This window comes from Chelonoidis abingdonii, chromosome 7, assembly GCF_003597395.2.
Source record: "Chelonoidis abingdonii isolate Lonesome George chromosome 7, CheloAbing_2.0, whole genome shotgun sequence".
Lineage (NCBI taxonomy): Eukaryota > Metazoa > Chordata > Testudines > Testudinidae > Chelonoidis > Chelonoidis abingdonii.
In genome coordinates this window covers 102,353,224-102,371,004 of record NC_133775.1, presented here as the reverse complement: position 1 = coordinate 102,371,004, position 17,781 = coordinate 102,353,224, and the positions used below count along the sequence as shown (strand labels likewise).

The following is a 17,781-nucleotide window of genomic DNA, read 5'->3' as shown; positions in this document are numbered from 1 at the left end:
CCCTGTGTATTGTCACGGTTTGATAGAGACACTGTGTATATTTTTATTTTACAAGGGTGATGATGGGACCCCAGGACAGCCAGGGCTTCAAGGGCCTAAGGTAAATTTCAGCTCTATGTCGGTCTGCCTGGTGGCTATTTTTACCATCTGGTACCGTTACTGGCCAGATATCGCAGTCAATGCAGATTGCTCCTAAAGCAGAGAGCCATAAGTAGACACTTTTGATCTAAAACTAAAAAGAACAAAGAGAGGAACAATAGACGTGTAATATATACACCTAGGGTATTAATGCCAATTAAAATATTTTCACTTGTCATTTGTTATCTGTTGACTTGAAAGTGTTGACAGTCCCTAACTAAATGATAACACAGGGTTTGTCTATACTGCCATCGAGGGGCGTATTTGCAGCTTTTGGGGCCTTGCCTGCACTTTAATCTAGCTAGTTTGGGTACCTGAGCAGCGAAGCTGCAGCAGCACAAGCTTCAGCCCAGGCTAACCCTGCAAGTCATAACTCAGATTATTAAATTAATTAAATGACACTTGGAATTATGGTGCAGACATACGCTACAAGTCATCATTTAGAACCTGATCTTGCAGAACTGAATCAAGCAAAGCCAGTGGGAATTTCCCTGGCCTGGAAATTCAAGATGTACGTGGTCCTTATAATAAGTTCACTTCAAAAGTGTAGCAGACTCAGTTCCATGGAAGTCTCCCATTGCAGGGCCCACATGTTCATGGTGGCTGCCATTTTGGGACTAGGTTTGCTGGTGAACATGTCCTCCACTACTGTGTTTGAAAGCCTGAAAGCTTCATTTTAGTTTTCAAATTCCCTTTTGGGCACGGGCAGCACTTGAAGACATTTTAGAATAAAAGCAAAGCTTTGATCATTCCGGCATCTGTGTAGAAGTTTAAGATAAGGCAAAAGTACTGTAATCTTAAGAAAATTGCTTTCTGTCCTATCAAGTTAGACTTAAGATGTTTTGGCTTCAAAGTTCATACCTGGTAAGGTTCAGTGTGAATTATCTTATTTTCAGGGAGAACAAGGAAGCACAGGTCCCAAAGGAGAGAAAGGAATAGATGGATTGCCAGGATCAAAGGTAAATAAAAGACAGGTTCATTAAGCTGGAAGTTGGTCACAACAGTATTGAGGCAGTGGGTTTCAGTTTAACAAGAGTTTTAAACATTTGTTTTCTAAAAATTACATTAAAATGGCAAAAAATAAAACATAGCCTGTAAACTTTCACTAGCATTTTACCTTTCCATGGTGGGTTGAGACTGAGAATAGAGTTCCAGAATCACCACTTGCTGACATTTTTGGCTGCATTGTCTTGCAAGAAATCTGTAGGTTCTGTCCTCTGCTTCGCATGTGTTGATTAGTACTATATCCATTCTACATAGCTAGTGTTAGTGTGTGTCTCAATTTTACTTTTTTTTCACAACTGAAAAGAAATGCACCAACATGACCTAGCTGAATTGAGCAATGACAGCATAACATGTCCACCCTTCATGATCAGCTGTTCCTCCACAGCTGATTTTGCTTTAATGGAATCTGCGTCCAAGTATGTTTATGCTCAGAGCAGTCATGCTTCTGTCATGCATGAAACTATGCAAAACTTGGAGACCACCCTTAGCCATTCTACTTCTAAATCCATAGCAGCAGTGCTGCTTTGTGCATGCTGCTGCTTCTGCTTCAAGCTGGTATCACTCTATTAGGAACGTTTTACTTTCAGGTTTAAATGCTTAGCTATTGAAACGGCATCACTTTGTGACTCGTAAATATATTTAAGTGAGAGATCAAATCTGTATAAATGGTTTTGCTGTCTTATATCTGATCAGGCTGGGCTTCTTTTGTTGCCAGCTAGATTATTTTAAGGTTATTTTAGCAAGGCATATGCTTCTAAATATCTAAAATCCATTAGTCCTTGACCAGTTGAAGCTTCTTATTGAGACTATACTTTTACCTAAAATAAGTATTTGACGATCACGCAGCAAATGACTTTTTTCATAATACTTCTGACTTTATTATTTCTGAATAATAAACGTGATGTTCATTTTCAGGGTAATCCTGGTGAGAAAGGAGGAGATGGACCCATCGGACCAAGGGTATATGAGTGTTTGGTTTTGCCTCACTAATTTAGATGCTTGTATTCTCCTTAACATGGGTCAGTTTCCTCCATCCAACTCTGTCTGTCATCTATTGCTATATAGTTGAAGGGTTCAGTACTGTATAAGAACAATAAGGAAGATGGAGCATATTAAAATAAATCACCATAGAGATATTGAGCCAAATTAATGCAGATAGCTCCCGTGAAGTCAGTTAAGTTGCATCCAGTTTTACTATTTACCTCAGAGAGGTGCTGACCGCTTGCTGTCACTGAAAGATCCCATGGCTTTTTTTCATAGGAATGATACTGTGCCAGTCAAATTTCAACTTAGGTAATTACATTCTGCCTTCCAGGTCCTTTCAGAATTTGCTCTATATAGCTACATTCTTGGTATCGATTGCATGTGTAATATTTATATGGAGACAAATTAAAAAGTATCTAGGGGCCAAAATAGTACTTAACCCTGTTCTAGCTGTTGTTTTCATGCTGCTCACTTTTCAGGAGTTAACACCACAGTTGTTATCACAAAGTTTGCAATTTGCCTTTGTCTCCAGGGTCCACCTGGCCTGAAGGGGGAACAGGGAGATACTGTAATAATTGACTATGATGGCAGAATCCTGGATGCACTCAAGGTATCTCTGCAATAAGATGATGATGATAATTTGTTGTGTGCTCCTGTTCTTAATTGCAATTGAATTAACCAGCTGAGATTACTGCATCAATTGAAATCCAATGAATCTGAGAGAGCGCTGATCCTGAGACATATGCTAGAGTAGCTTGGGGAAGTTCGTTCACCCTGCAGGGTTTGGTTGATGCAGTGATCGGGACCTTACAGATTGTTGAGCAGGAATTGCAAGGATAACTAGGAAGGTTGAACCTCACGTTGGCCACACAGGACCCTCTCTTTCCTCAAGCTACTCCTTCCCCACTGGTCACCATAGATCTGGGCCTGAGAGAAGACCCATAATCATTAGCATGGCTGCTGGGAAAGAGACCGAAAAGCCAAGATGCCCCATAACCGGTAGTGTGTATTGCTAGGGAATCCCTGTGCTAAGGATTATGAGGCTTCTTAAAATCTCAACAGAGTAGAGCTGGCTGGCAGTGGGAGCAGAAGTGTTTTCCTTGTTTTCATTGCTCTACTGGAAGTGGGGGAGTCATCACACTCTCCAGAAGATAGAAGAAGGGAACAGGAGCCTAAACAGTGGACATAGTTGCCTAAACCATATAGCCACACCCAAATCACTGCTTTGTAGGAATGACCACACAGTGCCCCCAGAGATGTGGGGAAATTGTGGAGAGATCCCCCCAGTCTCTAGGAAGAAATGGGGAGCTGATAGGCCAATGCTTCCTCCTGACCCAGGAGGACACTTAAGGAGCAAGGGTGGCCTGGAAGGAGGGCTGAGTGAGAGGACAGAGGGCATCAGGTGAGTTCCTAGGAGTTTGGAGTGTTCAAACACCACACTGATGTGTGCATTAGAGAGGACTTGGTTAGATGTACAGAAACAGCACAGACTACCTCAGCCTGATTTGCTGATGTTTACGATATGGGCTAAGATGAATGAACACACTGAGTCACTGTGAGCGGGTTTGAAGTCAGATGCCATTCTGTTCACTGTTAAGCATGGAGGTGTAGCCTGTGGTATCATAGAATCGCAGGTGTTGTCAGAGGTGTTGTCAGATGTTACCGGTGTGGTGCTCTGCTGTCGTCTTGTTGGTATCATTCGGCTGCGTGCGTGTGCTCGCCCCGTGTGCTGCCCCAGCTCTGCAGATAGGTGATGCAGCAGCTCCGACGAGAACCCCCAACGACCACAGAGTCTTGTAAGATGCAAGGTGCGTCGGCCAGGTTTATTGCCTTATGGACACGATTGCAGTTCCCTGTAGGTTTCTTAGCATAACTCAGGGCATGCTACAAGAAAGTGCCTCTTGACAATGGACTCGGCTCAGTCAGTGGCGGGACTTTCCACTGCCCCCTCAGCCGGACCCAGACACCGCCCCAGGGATACATTCTTATACACAGGTACAAACAAGTTACACATCACTCCTGATGTATTGAGGTGCAACCCCTTTACGCAGTAAGGTGCCGCCTCTGACCTTGTACAACTTGGTTTGATCAAAACAACTCTATCCATCATTTTACCCTTTTGCCCCTGTCATTGGGGTGGGTCGGCCTGTTCTTTCTTATCTGTGGAATGTTCCAGTATAAAGTGTTCTGGTACCATGTTTATACTTTGGTATGCTAGGTGAATATATGTTTATATTCACCTTTCCTTGCCAGCTTCTGTGAACCGAGCCGGCCTTCAGCTCACAGCTTGACTTTGCTTTTTAGCTAAGCCTTGACCATTACTTTAGTTCAGGCCTCAGGCCTCATACTGGGCATTTATCAGGGCCTTCACTTACTACAGCAGGGACTTGAGAGGTCATCTTGTCCAGTCCCCTGCACTCATGGCAGGACTAAGTATTATCTAGACCAATTAGACTAGTATTAGCTAAGGCTCCAGGCTAAGGCAGTCACAACAGTAGGAACAAGAGGTTTTCCTGCTCAAATGCTGCAGGTGGAGGAGAGGAAATGCAGAGGGAAGTGGGCACATTTGTCCCTAGAAGACCTGTTTGGGGACTAAGGGAAGCAAACCAATCAGGTGTTCTTACCCCAACCAAGCAGAGACTGTAGGAGTAGTAGTCATCCAGCCCCAGAAGATACTGGAGCTGAGAGTACAGAGGGATTGCAGGCCCCAGCACGACTGCATCAGCCTAGTGCTGATTGGGAGTGGAAGGACTGGGTGCAGTGACAAAACATGACCCAGAAGCCCTGAAAAATGTACACATATAAATCAAGTTTCCGAGTCACCACAAAACCTTGAATCAGGTGAGTCTCAGGATTTGCGGCAAACATTTTGCATAGCCCCTCCCCCCCCGCTAGACATGATTGAAGTAGCTTGTTCTCTAAATAACACAAGTGACTTGAGCCAAATCTGATCTGTGCCCATGACTATAATGAGATCGTACATGTAAAGGAGGGCACCATTTGCCCCTTTGTCTCCATCAGTTATATAAAATGAAAACAATAAGACAATGTATTCAGAAGGAAAATTTCCTGAAGTTCGTGTAAAGGAACATTATGCCCCCATTGTGTGGCCTGTACTTGCTATACAAGAAAAGGAGTGAGACCATATTTAATGCTGCCATTTAGCAAAGATTAAGGAAGCTGAGTAGAATAAATATTTAATTACAGACACATTTGAAAACCATTTTAATTGTTTTATAACAGGCTGCAGGGAAACATAAAGTGATGGTAATTACTGTATGCCAGATGTCTGCATGGGTTGCTTGGACAGAATAGCACAGCATGTGGCGTTGTCAATGGAATTTGTGGACTGAGATCATTGGAAGGCTTCCACCAAACATTTGGAGTTTTAGTTTACTAACAAAATGACCACAGTCTCTGAGTCAGTTGAGTTTTGTGTGTGCTGCATGTTGAGATGCTCAGGAGTAAATTATTAAAATGTCACTGACCTTGCCTTTACCATTCTGCTTATCAGCTGGGATCTCAGTCATTTCTTCTATTTACCCACTCATTGCTTCTCAGTGAACAGGCCTCTTAAAAACTGTTTTGTTTAAATACTTTAAACTGTGATTAAATGTAACCTTGTGAAGTACAACAGTGGGGACTAGGAGCTCAGAATAATGCAACATGTTGCTGGTTGGTTTTCAAGCTGAAGGGGTAGATGTCTGATGTGGTGCCATTTAGGGATCCCTTATAAATGACAAAATACATCCCCATCAAAGGGTTTTCAAACTGCTGGTTTGCAAGGGTCTCTAGTAAGAATAGTTTACATGAGCTTGCAAACTTTTAGCAGAGTGTTTTCCTGCTGTTAGTATTCGTGTATGCTTTTCTGTTTCTACTTCTTTTTAATCACGTCATATGTGGCATAATGGAACTCCATGTTTCACCTACCAGTAAGGTTGAGTTGAATTCACTGGTTGATTTCAAACATCATGGTCACGCTGAGCCATAGATGAGGGAATTTTGCCTATCTAGTCTACTGTCCATCTGAATTGGTAGGCACCATTCCTCTTGCATGTGTTGCCAGCATAGGGTTGGCCAGTAATGAGGGGATGGAAAAAGGAAGATCCCCATAGGCAACAAGGCAGATTTTGGACCAGATCTACTTATTTCTAGAAACGTGTGCCTTTTAAGCACATGTATTTCAGTGCTAGCATGGCCCTCTACACCAGATTTGACAGAGTCTTTTTTGAGTTAACATTTCCTGTGTTGTGGGAAACAGCCTTGTCTGTTTAATATTAGCTGATCTTGTCATGGACATTTCTGCTATGATAAGTTAGACAAATATTTACTATAAATCTATGGCTATGTCTACACTTGTAGTGTGTGTGGGGGGGTGATTCCCAGCTTGTTGGGTATTCTGTGGGTATCCACTCAGGGAGGCTAGCCTATGCCACTGCTTGCTGCCCATGCTACCTCAAGTATGCTACCATTTTTAGCATGCCAGCATGATGAACTCAAGCTGGGAATCACACCCCTGGCTCCAATTGTAAACGTAGCCTATATGAGAAGCTGCGCTCATGGCTGATCTCCAGAGTGAAGTAAACATGTGCTGGATTAGTAATGATACTCTAGACAGTTATATTTATGTCATCTTTCTTTGCTGTGTTTTCAGGGCCCACCAGGACCCCAAGGGCCTCCAGGTCCTCAGGGAGCTCCAGGACCAAAGGTTGGATTGACCTCTGTTATACAGACAGTATTTCGTGGCATGCAGCATATACAGTGCCCCTTCACCACATCCTGACATGGATCCTCATGCAAAATCAATGGGAGTTCTCCATGTGGAACTATGGTGGGATGTGTCCCTTGTGATGACATCTTAGAGCAAGACTGGAGAAATGTCTCCCAAATCACAAAGGGTGGGAGGCAGGCAAGGGCTGAACCTCGGTATTTTAACTCATGAGTCTGTCTGCAGGGAAGAGAGCATTCTAAATTCCCCTCCTCTCTGAACAACAGAAGCCTTTTACCTAGATGCAAAAGTATACTTGTTTTTTGGTGTTTTTTTTCACTCCATCAGTGGGCCAGCACCCTTCTGCTGGCCTTGTCTGAATGAATGTGTTATAGTGTACTTGGAAGTGAGCCCATATACATTCTTGTATATATTGGGGTGAAATTCAGGCCTCACTGAAGTCAATGGGAGTTTTGCCATTGAACTCAGTGGAGTCTGGATTACACCCATTGATAAAGAAAATGTTTGTGAGCATGCACTGGGCTTGGCTATTGATAGTCCTAAATTCTAGGTTTTAACTTGTTTTCTCCTACTGGAAGCCATGTTCTCACACCTACCATGTCTTAGTGTTTCACATACACATATTTAGTATGGTACAGTACCAGCACCAGTACCAACCACTCTTTGTGAAATGGTCACCCTCATTCAGGGGCAAGATCAATAGGCAATAAATAATACTCAATCAGTTATAATTCCTCATAGCAAATATGCACAAAATTATCTTACTAGGAAATTATATTTAGATTGGTTCAGAAAATGTATATCTCTGCTCGTCAGTTCAATCCAAATTCTACTTAACTAATGAAACCTGACACTTCACTTGAAATAAAAACATGTCATTTTCTACCTCAGGCTGCTCATAAGTTGATGGCCGTCAGACTCAGTACAAAAATGAGGATTTACGTTTACATCCAGTTCTTTTGTGAAATTATTTTCTGGTTTCACTTGATGTTATACCTTTACTCATTTGTACTGCTGTAGGGGGAGCTTGGATTGCCTGGTCCACCTGGAGTTGATGGAGAAAAGGTACCAGATGTATGGTTTTATAAAATTATAACTGTTCTGGTATGGCAGTTAGCAGCTGAGTTAAAAGAATTCCTTACGTGGCCATGCTAAGTGCAGTTTGCAAAACTAAATCTGACCATGCAAAGACAGCAATCTTCATCTGCCCTTCTTTGACCTCATTGCCTTTTGCTTATGGCCCCTTCAGTCAGTTATCAGTCTCCAATATGCTGTTCAGATCCCACACAAGTTGAATTAGTTTTGTGTAGCTCATGAAACAGTCTCTCAAATTCTTTAGTAAATCTTCAATTTCTGCATTCTCTTCGGCCACTAAATTAAATTCTACTGCACTGCAAAATCAGTATTTACAATGTTTAATATTAGGAGGTGTTTTGATGTGTACTGAAGAAGTAGTAATATGGAGAAGAGGGAGCGAAAGGGGGAGATATATTTAGATAGAGCTGTATTTATAGATATAGATCTACCTTTCTCATAATAAAGCTCTGTTCTGTGACCTGCAGGGATCTAAAGGAGACCCAGGAAATCCTGGGATAATGGGACAAAAAGGAGAGATTGGAGAAATGGGCTTGTCTGGCCTACCGGTATGTCTGTCTGTCAATATATACATGGGGCTGATTGCCTCCAGCATATTGTTTCCATAGATGTGTGTTATATATCTAGTTGCTTTGTTAGTTTAAATTATATCCCTATTAAACCAATATTACTGTTAACTCATAAGCTTAGTTCTCTGTGTTAACAGTAATATTAATGCTATGATATGTCAGAACTCTCAAGGAGCTGAAGAAATATTTGCAAATGGCATTGCTTAGCTAAAGTCACTTTTAGAATACATGAAATGATTCACTGATGGAAAACAAAGGTGATTAACTGAATAAGAAGAGGTACATTTTTAGCAAAGGGCATGAGGAGTGAGCTGCATGTTCACCATCAGTGTTGTTTCTTCAGCAGTAAATACCACAATCAGTACAGTACAATAAGATATATGATTATTATTGTACGAACTTATGCTAGGTTTTCTCCCCATGTTCTTCTTTCTCCATCTATGTGTTTTGTATCTTGTGTAGTGCTGTCATGATAGGTACCTTGTTCTTCAACCTGTTTTCCATCAGTACTGTAATGTAAGTTGAAAAATGCACTAGCTCTTGGAAAATGTGAAGCAAACTCACTTGAGGGGACAGAACTGTGTTGATTTATTAAGGAGCTTTGTGTGATGTCTAGAGAGGTTTTTGGTGGAAGTCGCAGAAACACATTCTCAGGTCCCCAAACAACATAGTTCTCATAGACCCATGCAAAGCACTTAAAATTATGTGCTTAACTGCCATTTGAAGTCAATGGGACTTAGGCACGTGTCAAGTTCTGGGTGCCACACTTTTGAGGAAAAAGAAAGTCCGGAAGAGAGCAACAAAAATGATAAAAGGTTTGAAAAAAAATGAAAAAAGGTTTAAACCTAGCCTGTGAGAAAAGGTTTAAAAAACTGGGCTTGTTTAGTCTTGAGAAGTCTGAGGGAAGACACGATATTCTTCAAATATTTTGAGGGCTGTTATAAAGAAGATGGGGATCAATTGTTCTCTGTGTCCACTGAAGGTAGGACAAGAAGTGATGGATTTAATCTGCAGCAAGGGAGATTTTGGTTAGCTATTAGGACAAACTTTTTAGCTATAAAGGTAGTTAAGCTCTGGAAGCTTCCAAGGGAATTTCTGAAATCTCTGTCATTGGAGGATTTTAAGAAGAGTTTAGACCAACACCTGTCAGGGATAGTCTTAAGTTTATTCAGTCCTGCCTCAGCCCAGAGACCTGGATTCAGTGACTTCTTGAAGTCCCTTCCAGCCCTTTTTGGGGCTTAGAGTTAAGCATGTGCTTAACTACTTTGCTGAATCAGAGCCATAAATACACCACTACCCCGATATAATGCAACCCACTATAACATGAATTTGGACATAATGCGGTAAAGCAGGGCTCTGGAGGGGTAGGGCTGCATGCTCCAGTGGATCAAAGCAAGTTCGATATAATGTGGTTTCACCTATAACACGGTAAGATTTTTTGGCTCCCGAGGACAGCGTTATATCGGTGTAGAGGTTTATTAAGGAGCCAATGGTGCAAGCTGCTCCATGTGGGTGAAAATCAGTGCAGCTCAGTGGTGGCAGGGAGGGTTGGCTCAGGCAGAACACAGCATGCAGGATCAGAGCCTGACAAGTCTGTGGCATCCCTGAGCTTCAGCAAGACAGTGGAAACAGTAGCTTTCCTAGAAGGGAGCCCATGTTAAAGACCTTATTTTGGCAAAACCCCATTCACTCATGTAACAGCCCCACTGAAGCAAATGAGAATTTTGCTTGAGTAAAGACTTCAGAATAAGGTTAGAAAAATATATTTTTCTCTCTTCTTACAGCCTTTTAGGAAGCCTTGGATGTGTAAATTCAGCATTATGTTTTTACCATTTAGGGAATCGATGGGCCAAAAGGAGAGAGAGGAGAAACCGGGTCCCCATGTTTGCAGAACAATCATGTAAGACATTAGCACAGTGTTGTTGATACTATCAATATTAAAAGAAGTCGGTGTGTGCATAGGCTGCAGTTATATTTTTAGTCCTTTAGGTACATGCAGCAGTAATGGTGATGAGCAAAACACTGCATTTTCAGTTAGAACTGATCCACAATTCTTCCTCACAGAGTGTAGCGTTACGATGCATCTGTGGATAACTCTGCAAAGTTAATGTTCTTTTTAGCCTTAGATCAAGGGTAGGCAACCTGTGGCGCGTGTGCCGAAGGTGGCACGTGAGCTGATTTTCAGTGGCACTCAGACTGTCCAGGTCCTGGCCACCGGTCCAGGGAGCTCTGCATTTAGTTTAATTTTAAATGAAGCTTCTTAAACATTTTAAAAACCTTATTTACTTTACATACAACAATAGTTTAGTTTATATAGACTTAGAGAAAGAGACCTTCTAAAAACGTTAAAATGTATGACTGGCACGCAAAACCTTAAATTAGAGTGAATAAACGAAGACTCGGCACACCACTTCTGACAGGTTGCCAACCCCTGCCTTAGATTGTACATTGATCATGGAAGTGTTGAGCAGCGATGTGGTAATTTTGTTCTATTCTGAGAAGCATCCTTGTGACTTTATTCTGGTTTTACAGTATTTACATATATATTTCATTTGCTCATTTTAAATTATTTTTTAAAGTTAGTGTCAATGAAAGCTTTTTTATTAATGACACCAGAACTGAGATTATTTGTTTTAATCAAATAGGAAGCCATTCTTCTCAGGTCTGCATGAAAGGGAATAGATTCCTAACAAAATTAGAGAAATCACATTTCAGGCACTTGTATTTTGTGATCCAGCTTGGCTGCTGCCTCACTTTGTAGGCACCTAAACTCACTCAGCACCTAAACTTTTACAGTAAAAGTTCTCTTGGTGCCTTCCTCTGGGCATGTGCACTACTGCCTCCCTCTAGGCACCAGCGTGATCCCTGAACAGGGGGATGATAGGCACTTTACAGCTAACTTGCCTGCATGGGCCCCATCAGGTAGGCGTGCTCAGAGGCCGCCTAGCTCTACACAAAATGAGAGCGGGAGGGAGGACATCCCTTATCTCCTTTAGTCCAGTGGATAGGGTAGACCACCAGTTCAAGTTTCCCACCCCTGCCTGATGAGGAGAAGAGGTTAGAGTAGGGAAATGCCACCTCACAAGTGAGTGCCCTATCACTAGGCTGTAGAGTCATTCTCACTTTCTCTGGCCCAATCAATATTTAATTAAAGTGGAACAACTTCAATAGGAGAGCTTGAGGGGCACCCATCTCAGAATATCCCATAATTCAGCTTTCATATTGATCCAGCAGGTGTCATTCTTCTCCTCGACAAGCCCCTTTGTGAATCCAGGTGGTGGTAACTAAAACTAGTTAAACAATAAACAATGACCAGACTATTCATGTGTTAATATGGCACAACCCAGTACGTGCTACTAACCCACTTTAATACATTATGGAATTCCTATTTTCAGATAATACCAGAACCAGGACCCCCTGGATTGCCAGGCCCTATGGTAAGTTATGACAAACAGCACTTACATTAGAGAATGTCTGAAAATTCATTAGCACATTAAATTTATTAAAGAAGGAGGCACTTTATTGTCTGCTATCCTACGCACCTTAGACTTCATTGAGCAGCCTGAAGAATTAGGTACTAATAGGCCATAATGTGGTTTCCAAACTAGCTTGAGCACCATTTCTTGTGTTCTGTAACGTTTTCTCTAGAAAGGTCTGAATGCTGTTTCAGGCCCTGAATCAGGAATGTACTTGAGCACGTGTGTAACTGTATTTGCAGTTGATAACAGTGCAGGCCCAGGCATTTTAGGAATAGAAATGGCAAGAACTGCCATCAGCATATACACTTGTACAAATTAGGCTGGATTCTAGTCCTACTGGAGTCAAGGGAATTTTGCCATTGCAGGATTGACACCCCCTGAGCTTATTCAACAGAGACCTCTAAGATGTCTGGGAGGTGTCAAACATAGGACAAAACGGAGCCTTGAGATGTGCCAGAAGATTAGACTAGTCACTGTTACGAGCACATTTGTAGGTGGGAGGAGGAGGCAGCATGTCTTGGGAACTATTCTCAGATACTGAATAAGGGAGCACATCTGATAGACCATTTACTTAAGATAGCACCTATAGTTTCAGGAGAAGGGATCCCGAAGGTCTTTTCCAATTCACTTGGATTCAAAGGATATTAATGTTGGGGTGCACGTTAAGCAGCAGAATGCTTTATCATTTTCCCTCTTCAGAAAGCGTTCTGTAGCCTTCTTTATCCAAGGTTAATTTCAAAGGATTTCGTACCTTATGCAAGAAATGACTTTTCGTTCCTATTGAGTTGGTCTAGGAGAGACAAAAAATTACCATCCACCTTGAGAAGAAATGTTTGAGATTAAATAATTATAATACATCACTGCCAAAGCCAGATCTATGGGTCTAACACAAAAAATGATTGGGGAATTGTATTTAATTATATTTAATTGACTTAAAAATCCGTTGTTTTTTTTCAAATTCACCATTGTCTTCCCTGCAGGGTCCTCAAGGAATCCCAGGTCCTAAGGTGAGTCAGTACATTAGGTGTTTGTCACACAATACTTCCAGGCTGCTGGTGCATGACTGAGAGAGAACACAAAGGGCTATGATCAACCATAGGGACTGGGTTTTAGAATTGTGGAGCACCAAAAGCATTCATTGCAGTTGTGGGTGCTCGACATTTTTGAAAATTAGGCCCATATTGTATCAGCAATATTTCCTCCAAATAGACTTATGAACTTGAATCCTTTTTGTTATTGTGTTGCACAGAACGTGTGATGTTAACTGTTTCCTAACCTATACGTTTAAACTTTTAGTTCCAAACATTTCTCATGTGATGTATTCAAGAAAACTTACTGTTCAACTGTATATATATACATGCAAAGTATTATATGTTTACAGGGAGGCAGGGAGATAAACTTCAGATAGATCAGAGGTATTGACTGTTCTGCTTTTGCACGAAATGGAGTTGATGTACTAACTGGCCTTTTCCTTGTCCAAGTACTGTAATTCTGATCCTAGATAATACAGTTAACGTTTACATTGGTCCTGATCTGTCCTCAGTCACACTGGCACAATTCCTCTGGCCTTCGGTGGCAGTTTCACCAGAGTATATGAGAGAAGAATTGAGCCCAGGGTATTTATAACTCACCCAGTCCAATGCTCTTATGTACACTGTCTACCCTTGGTAATTGTCACTGTCTTTTCATGCAGGGCTTGGATGGTGTAAAGGGAGAAAAAGGTGACCATGGTGAGAAAGGGGCAGCTGGTGACACTGGGCCACCTGTGAGTAGCTTGGTTTGTATGTTGGAAATCTGCTAGCTTGCATTTTTTTCTACAAAAAGACTTTTAGTAGCAGTTTTCCAAATCCTTCTGATAGATCGCTTTTCTTTTTAGGGTCCTGCTGGTCCCCCGGGACTTATTGGCTTACCAGGCACCAAAGGGGAGAAGGTAATAATTCAGTAGGGAAAGAGAAGATAAAAATATATTGTAATTATAATGAACTGGCTAGAGCGTATATGCAAACCTTCCCTCTACTGGGTATAATCAGAATTGCAAAACTGTGGGTCAAAGGCACTATACTGTTAGTCGCTAACAGGTGCTCCTTTAGCTCAAGTAGCAGACGCCTATGTTTTGGGAGCAGCAGGATCTGAGTTCTATTCCTGCTATTTCTTTGATGTTCAGAGTGGCCACAGCATACAGCATGGTGACACAAAGGAAGTCCTAGGTACCCATCAGATGAATTCAGTCCTTCATGGGTGTACACCTGCTTTGAGACATTTTTACTTTGAGGCAAAAATATAAAATTAATTTGAAATCCACTCTGCAGTCTGCTTTGGCATCCATCTCCTAAGCCAGTTAGCTAATGGAGTGAAGAAAATTCCTAAAGATCTAACTCTCAAGTTGAACCAAATATAACCTAATTATAGGCTATATTGTCATTTTAATTATTAAAAAAATCCATTTTTGCTGACAAGTAGACTGTCAGCCAAAGAGTCCTCAGCAATCACTGGGTTCCTGTTGGCCCTGTTAAATAAATGTCATAGTACATGTATTTAGAGAGGACTTAAATCAGTAGTGAATAGGTATCTGATGAGAGAGCTTTATAGGCTGAGCAGGGCTGCATCTACAGAAAGGAACGCCAAATGTATTTTTGAGCAGCAGAATGCAGCATAAGGCCCTTTACCTCCCTCCAGTTTTCCTTTTGCACACACATTTTTTATTCTCCTCGTAGATGTGTATGACATAAATGATAGCATCTGAATCTTCTGAGATTGCCATGTTCTCCAGGGCATTAATATATTTAAAAAGATAAAGACAATCATAGAATTACTGAACCAAATTAATCCCTGGTATAAATCCAAAGAGATTAGTTTACTGGATTTCTTCTTTTTCAAAGTAGTCTGTAGTCAGCTGTGCTTTAATTACAATGTCTTTAAGATTCTCCAGTCACCTTCTATGTGACTTTCTAATGCTTTCTACCATTACACCTTTCTTGCTAGATGTCTTAATTCCCCCAAATTTGCTTTCCAGAAATCTGCTATGCATGTACCACTGCATTCTGTGATCTTGTCCCTTATTATCTGGATCTAGCTAGCTAGCTTCAGGTCATGGTTCCAAGCCACCCTGTTGTTCTCTCTCTATATATATATCACTTCCTATCAATTGGAAATCAATAAGGTTACACCAGGGACAATTCTGACCTACTTTTGTCAAACACAGAAGATTCTAAATGATACAGTTTAGCTTGTCCACATTCCCCATGTTCCCAGGTAACATGCACCTGCCTTAAGAGAATTATTGTCAACAACAATACCAAATCATTTGCATATGAGAGCTGCAAAAAATACTTTCCCTTTAACTCTCTCCAGGCGTTGTTTGCTTAAACATTAGTTATGTACATTTATATTGAGTTCCAACAAAACTACAAGACACAGAGTTCACTTAGTTATTTTGCCAAATAGTTCTAAGTTTACATACAACATAACAAACACTTAATATGGCATCTTTTCTTCTTTTTTTTTTTATATAACCCCAGGGCAAGCCAGGGGAACCAGGATTAGATGTAAGTATTTGATGCGTTATTTTAATTGTGGCATCTGCGAACGTTAACATTAAAATGGGGTGGTGTTTTAATTTTACAAATACTTATTTTCCATATAGGAAAAATAGCAAACACTTTATCTCTCATTTTCAGTTAAGTCTGCTGTGCCCAGAGGAGTGATCTGGTGGATGAGAAGTGGACTTACTGTTACACACTTATTGCAGTACAGCCATTAGACCACTCCACTTCATGCCCCACAGATGTAACTATGCCACAGCTTGATTGAATGCTACCAAGTGGCTGGATGAGGCATTTCGACTTCATTAAAAATGTATCAGACTAACAAAATCAAAATCCTTGACCAGGGAATATGATATCATGAAAGTATATTAAACCATTAGCTTTCCCCCAAAGAACTCAGCCACTGATGTGAGCAAAATATGTGGTTTCTTTCTAATTGACCTTGTGAGCTAGCATGCATGTGATGGAGTTGTTTGGAACTAAACTTACAAATACCTTTCTCATATTTAAAATTCTCTTTATAGGGTTTCCCAGGTCTACGAGGTGAGAAAGGAGATAAAAGTGAAAGGGGAGAGAAGGTCAGTATATTTTAAATCTTTCCTGGTCACAAAGGGCCAGATTCTGTTCACACAGTCATGGCAACCCTTTTAAGCCAACAAGGCTGAAACAATGTAAATAGGAGTAGTAGTTTGCCCAAAGTTTATCCATGAAATTACATTTTTTTTGTGTGTATCTATATGTACATACACAAAAAAACCCTTTACATTGTATGTAAAATATTTAATAGAAATTTTTTCACATCAATAATAATTTCTCCTGCAGTCGCTGCGACACAAACACTGCAGCCCTGTGCCCTAGAGCATGAGAACCAAAGAATGAAGAGGACGTAGTCTAACCAACTTTTATTTTAGTGACCAAACTGCCAGAAGGGTTTTTTCAAAAAAAAAAAGAAACCTCATCAGTGGTGAAAAACGTTGATTAGGGATCGGATCCTAAAGTTCTGACTTCAGTGGTATCTTGCACAAGCAAAGACCCAGTGAAAACTGAGTCAGTGTCTCAGGTTCTGTCCATAGATGCTTTAAAACTCTTTTTAATATAGAGATCCAAGGTACTTGTAACCCAGGTAAAGACAGTTGTTAAAAGTATAGATATTATCTTGGTGGTTTCACTGACTAAGGTGAATGGGAACTGACTAAACATTTCTAACCTGTTAGTACTACAGGGCCTGTGTCCACAACAGAGAAATTTGCACTGCATCAGTGTTAAGCAAGGCCTAACTGGTGTGGTTTACTCCAGCATCTCACTGGTGTGAGTCCCTCTTTATGTCAAAGCAGTGTACCTACACTGAAGTAGAGCTGGGTGAAGAATGGTAATTCCATTTCATGGAGGATTTCAAGTTTTTTAAACTGTGGTTTTGGCGCAAAACCCCCAAATTTTGAATTTTCCATGACACAGAAATCCAGGTGGAAAGAATTGTTTTGAAAAATCAAAATGATTTGTTTCAGTAATTTCAAAACTAAATTCTGTCTGGCAGGGAACTGGGAGCCCTAGTTGAGCCAGGAGCTGGGGAGCTCTGGAGCCAGTGTAGGTGGGCTAATGGGGAGATAGAAGCATGGAAGCCCTGGGGAGCCCCAGCTGAACCAGGAGGCTTGGAACTTAGAAACCAGTGTTCCCAAGCCAGATGGCTCCCTGGGCTGCCTGGGACTTGGGCAGCCCAGGGAACTCAAGTGGCATGGGAGCTGGGGAGCGTGGAAGTTCTGGGAGCCCTGGCTTCATGACAATCTGCTGGGCAGGCTGCTGGGAAGGCAGGTGAGCTGGCAGAAAACCAGAAATTTGCCTCATTTTCAATGGAAATTCATCAAAATCAACATTCCAGCATTTAGATTTTGATGAATCGGCACTTTCCAACAGAAACCCATCCCACTGGAAAATTTCCGACTGATTCTAATTATGGGTTTGCATCATTGTAACTACCTCAGTGTATCTACACCATTGTGAATCATTCCGTGAAAATGGGAACACTGGAAGTCTTGCTCACATTAAAATTGAACTGTCATCCTTCTCTGTCAAGTGTGGCTTAATCTTTTTATGGCGTCAACAGGGAGAAAGAGGAATACCTGGCAGAAAAGGAGCCAAGGGGCAAAAAGGAGAACCAGGACCGCCTGGGTTGGATCAGCCTTGTCCAGTGGTATGTGATTATTTTGCACAAGGGGAAAGCTTTACCTTACATTCCATGG

At 41.3% G+C, this 17,781-nt stretch overlaps 1 protein-coding gene across 1 annotated transcript in view; it reads left to right on the top strand.

Annotated features, from left to right (window-relative positions):
• Positions 1–17,781, top strand: part of COL23A1 (collagen type XXIII alpha 1 chain) — a 340,946-nt gene that overhangs the window by 308,226 nt on the left and 14,939 nt on the right. The window contains exons 12-27 of the mRNA XM_075068309.1: positions 56–100; positions 1,035–1,097; positions 2,059–2,103; positions 2,660–2,737; positions 5,371–5,394; positions 6,782–6,835; positions 7,877–7,921; positions 8,419–8,499; positions 10,358–10,420; positions 11,916–11,957; positions 12,980–13,006; positions 13,693–13,764; positions 13,876–13,929; positions 15,518–15,544; positions 16,069–16,122; positions 17,646–17,732. Coding sequence (XP_074924410.1) covers positions 56–100; positions 1,035–1,097; positions 2,059–2,103; positions 2,660–2,737; positions 5,371–5,394; positions 6,782–6,835; positions 7,877–7,921; positions 8,419–8,499; positions 10,358–10,420; positions 11,916–11,957; positions 12,980–13,006; positions 13,693–13,764; positions 13,876–13,929; positions 15,518–15,544; positions 16,069–16,122; positions 17,646–17,732 — 861 coding nt within the window. The remainder of the gene's footprint in view (positions 1–55; positions 101–1,034; positions 1,098–2,058; positions 2,104–2,659; positions 2,738–5,370; positions 5,395–6,781; positions 6,836–7,876; positions 7,922–8,418; positions 8,500–10,357; positions 10,421–11,915; positions 11,958–12,979; positions 13,007–13,692; positions 13,765–13,875; positions 13,930–15,517; positions 15,545–16,068; positions 16,123–17,645; positions 17,733–17,781) is intronic.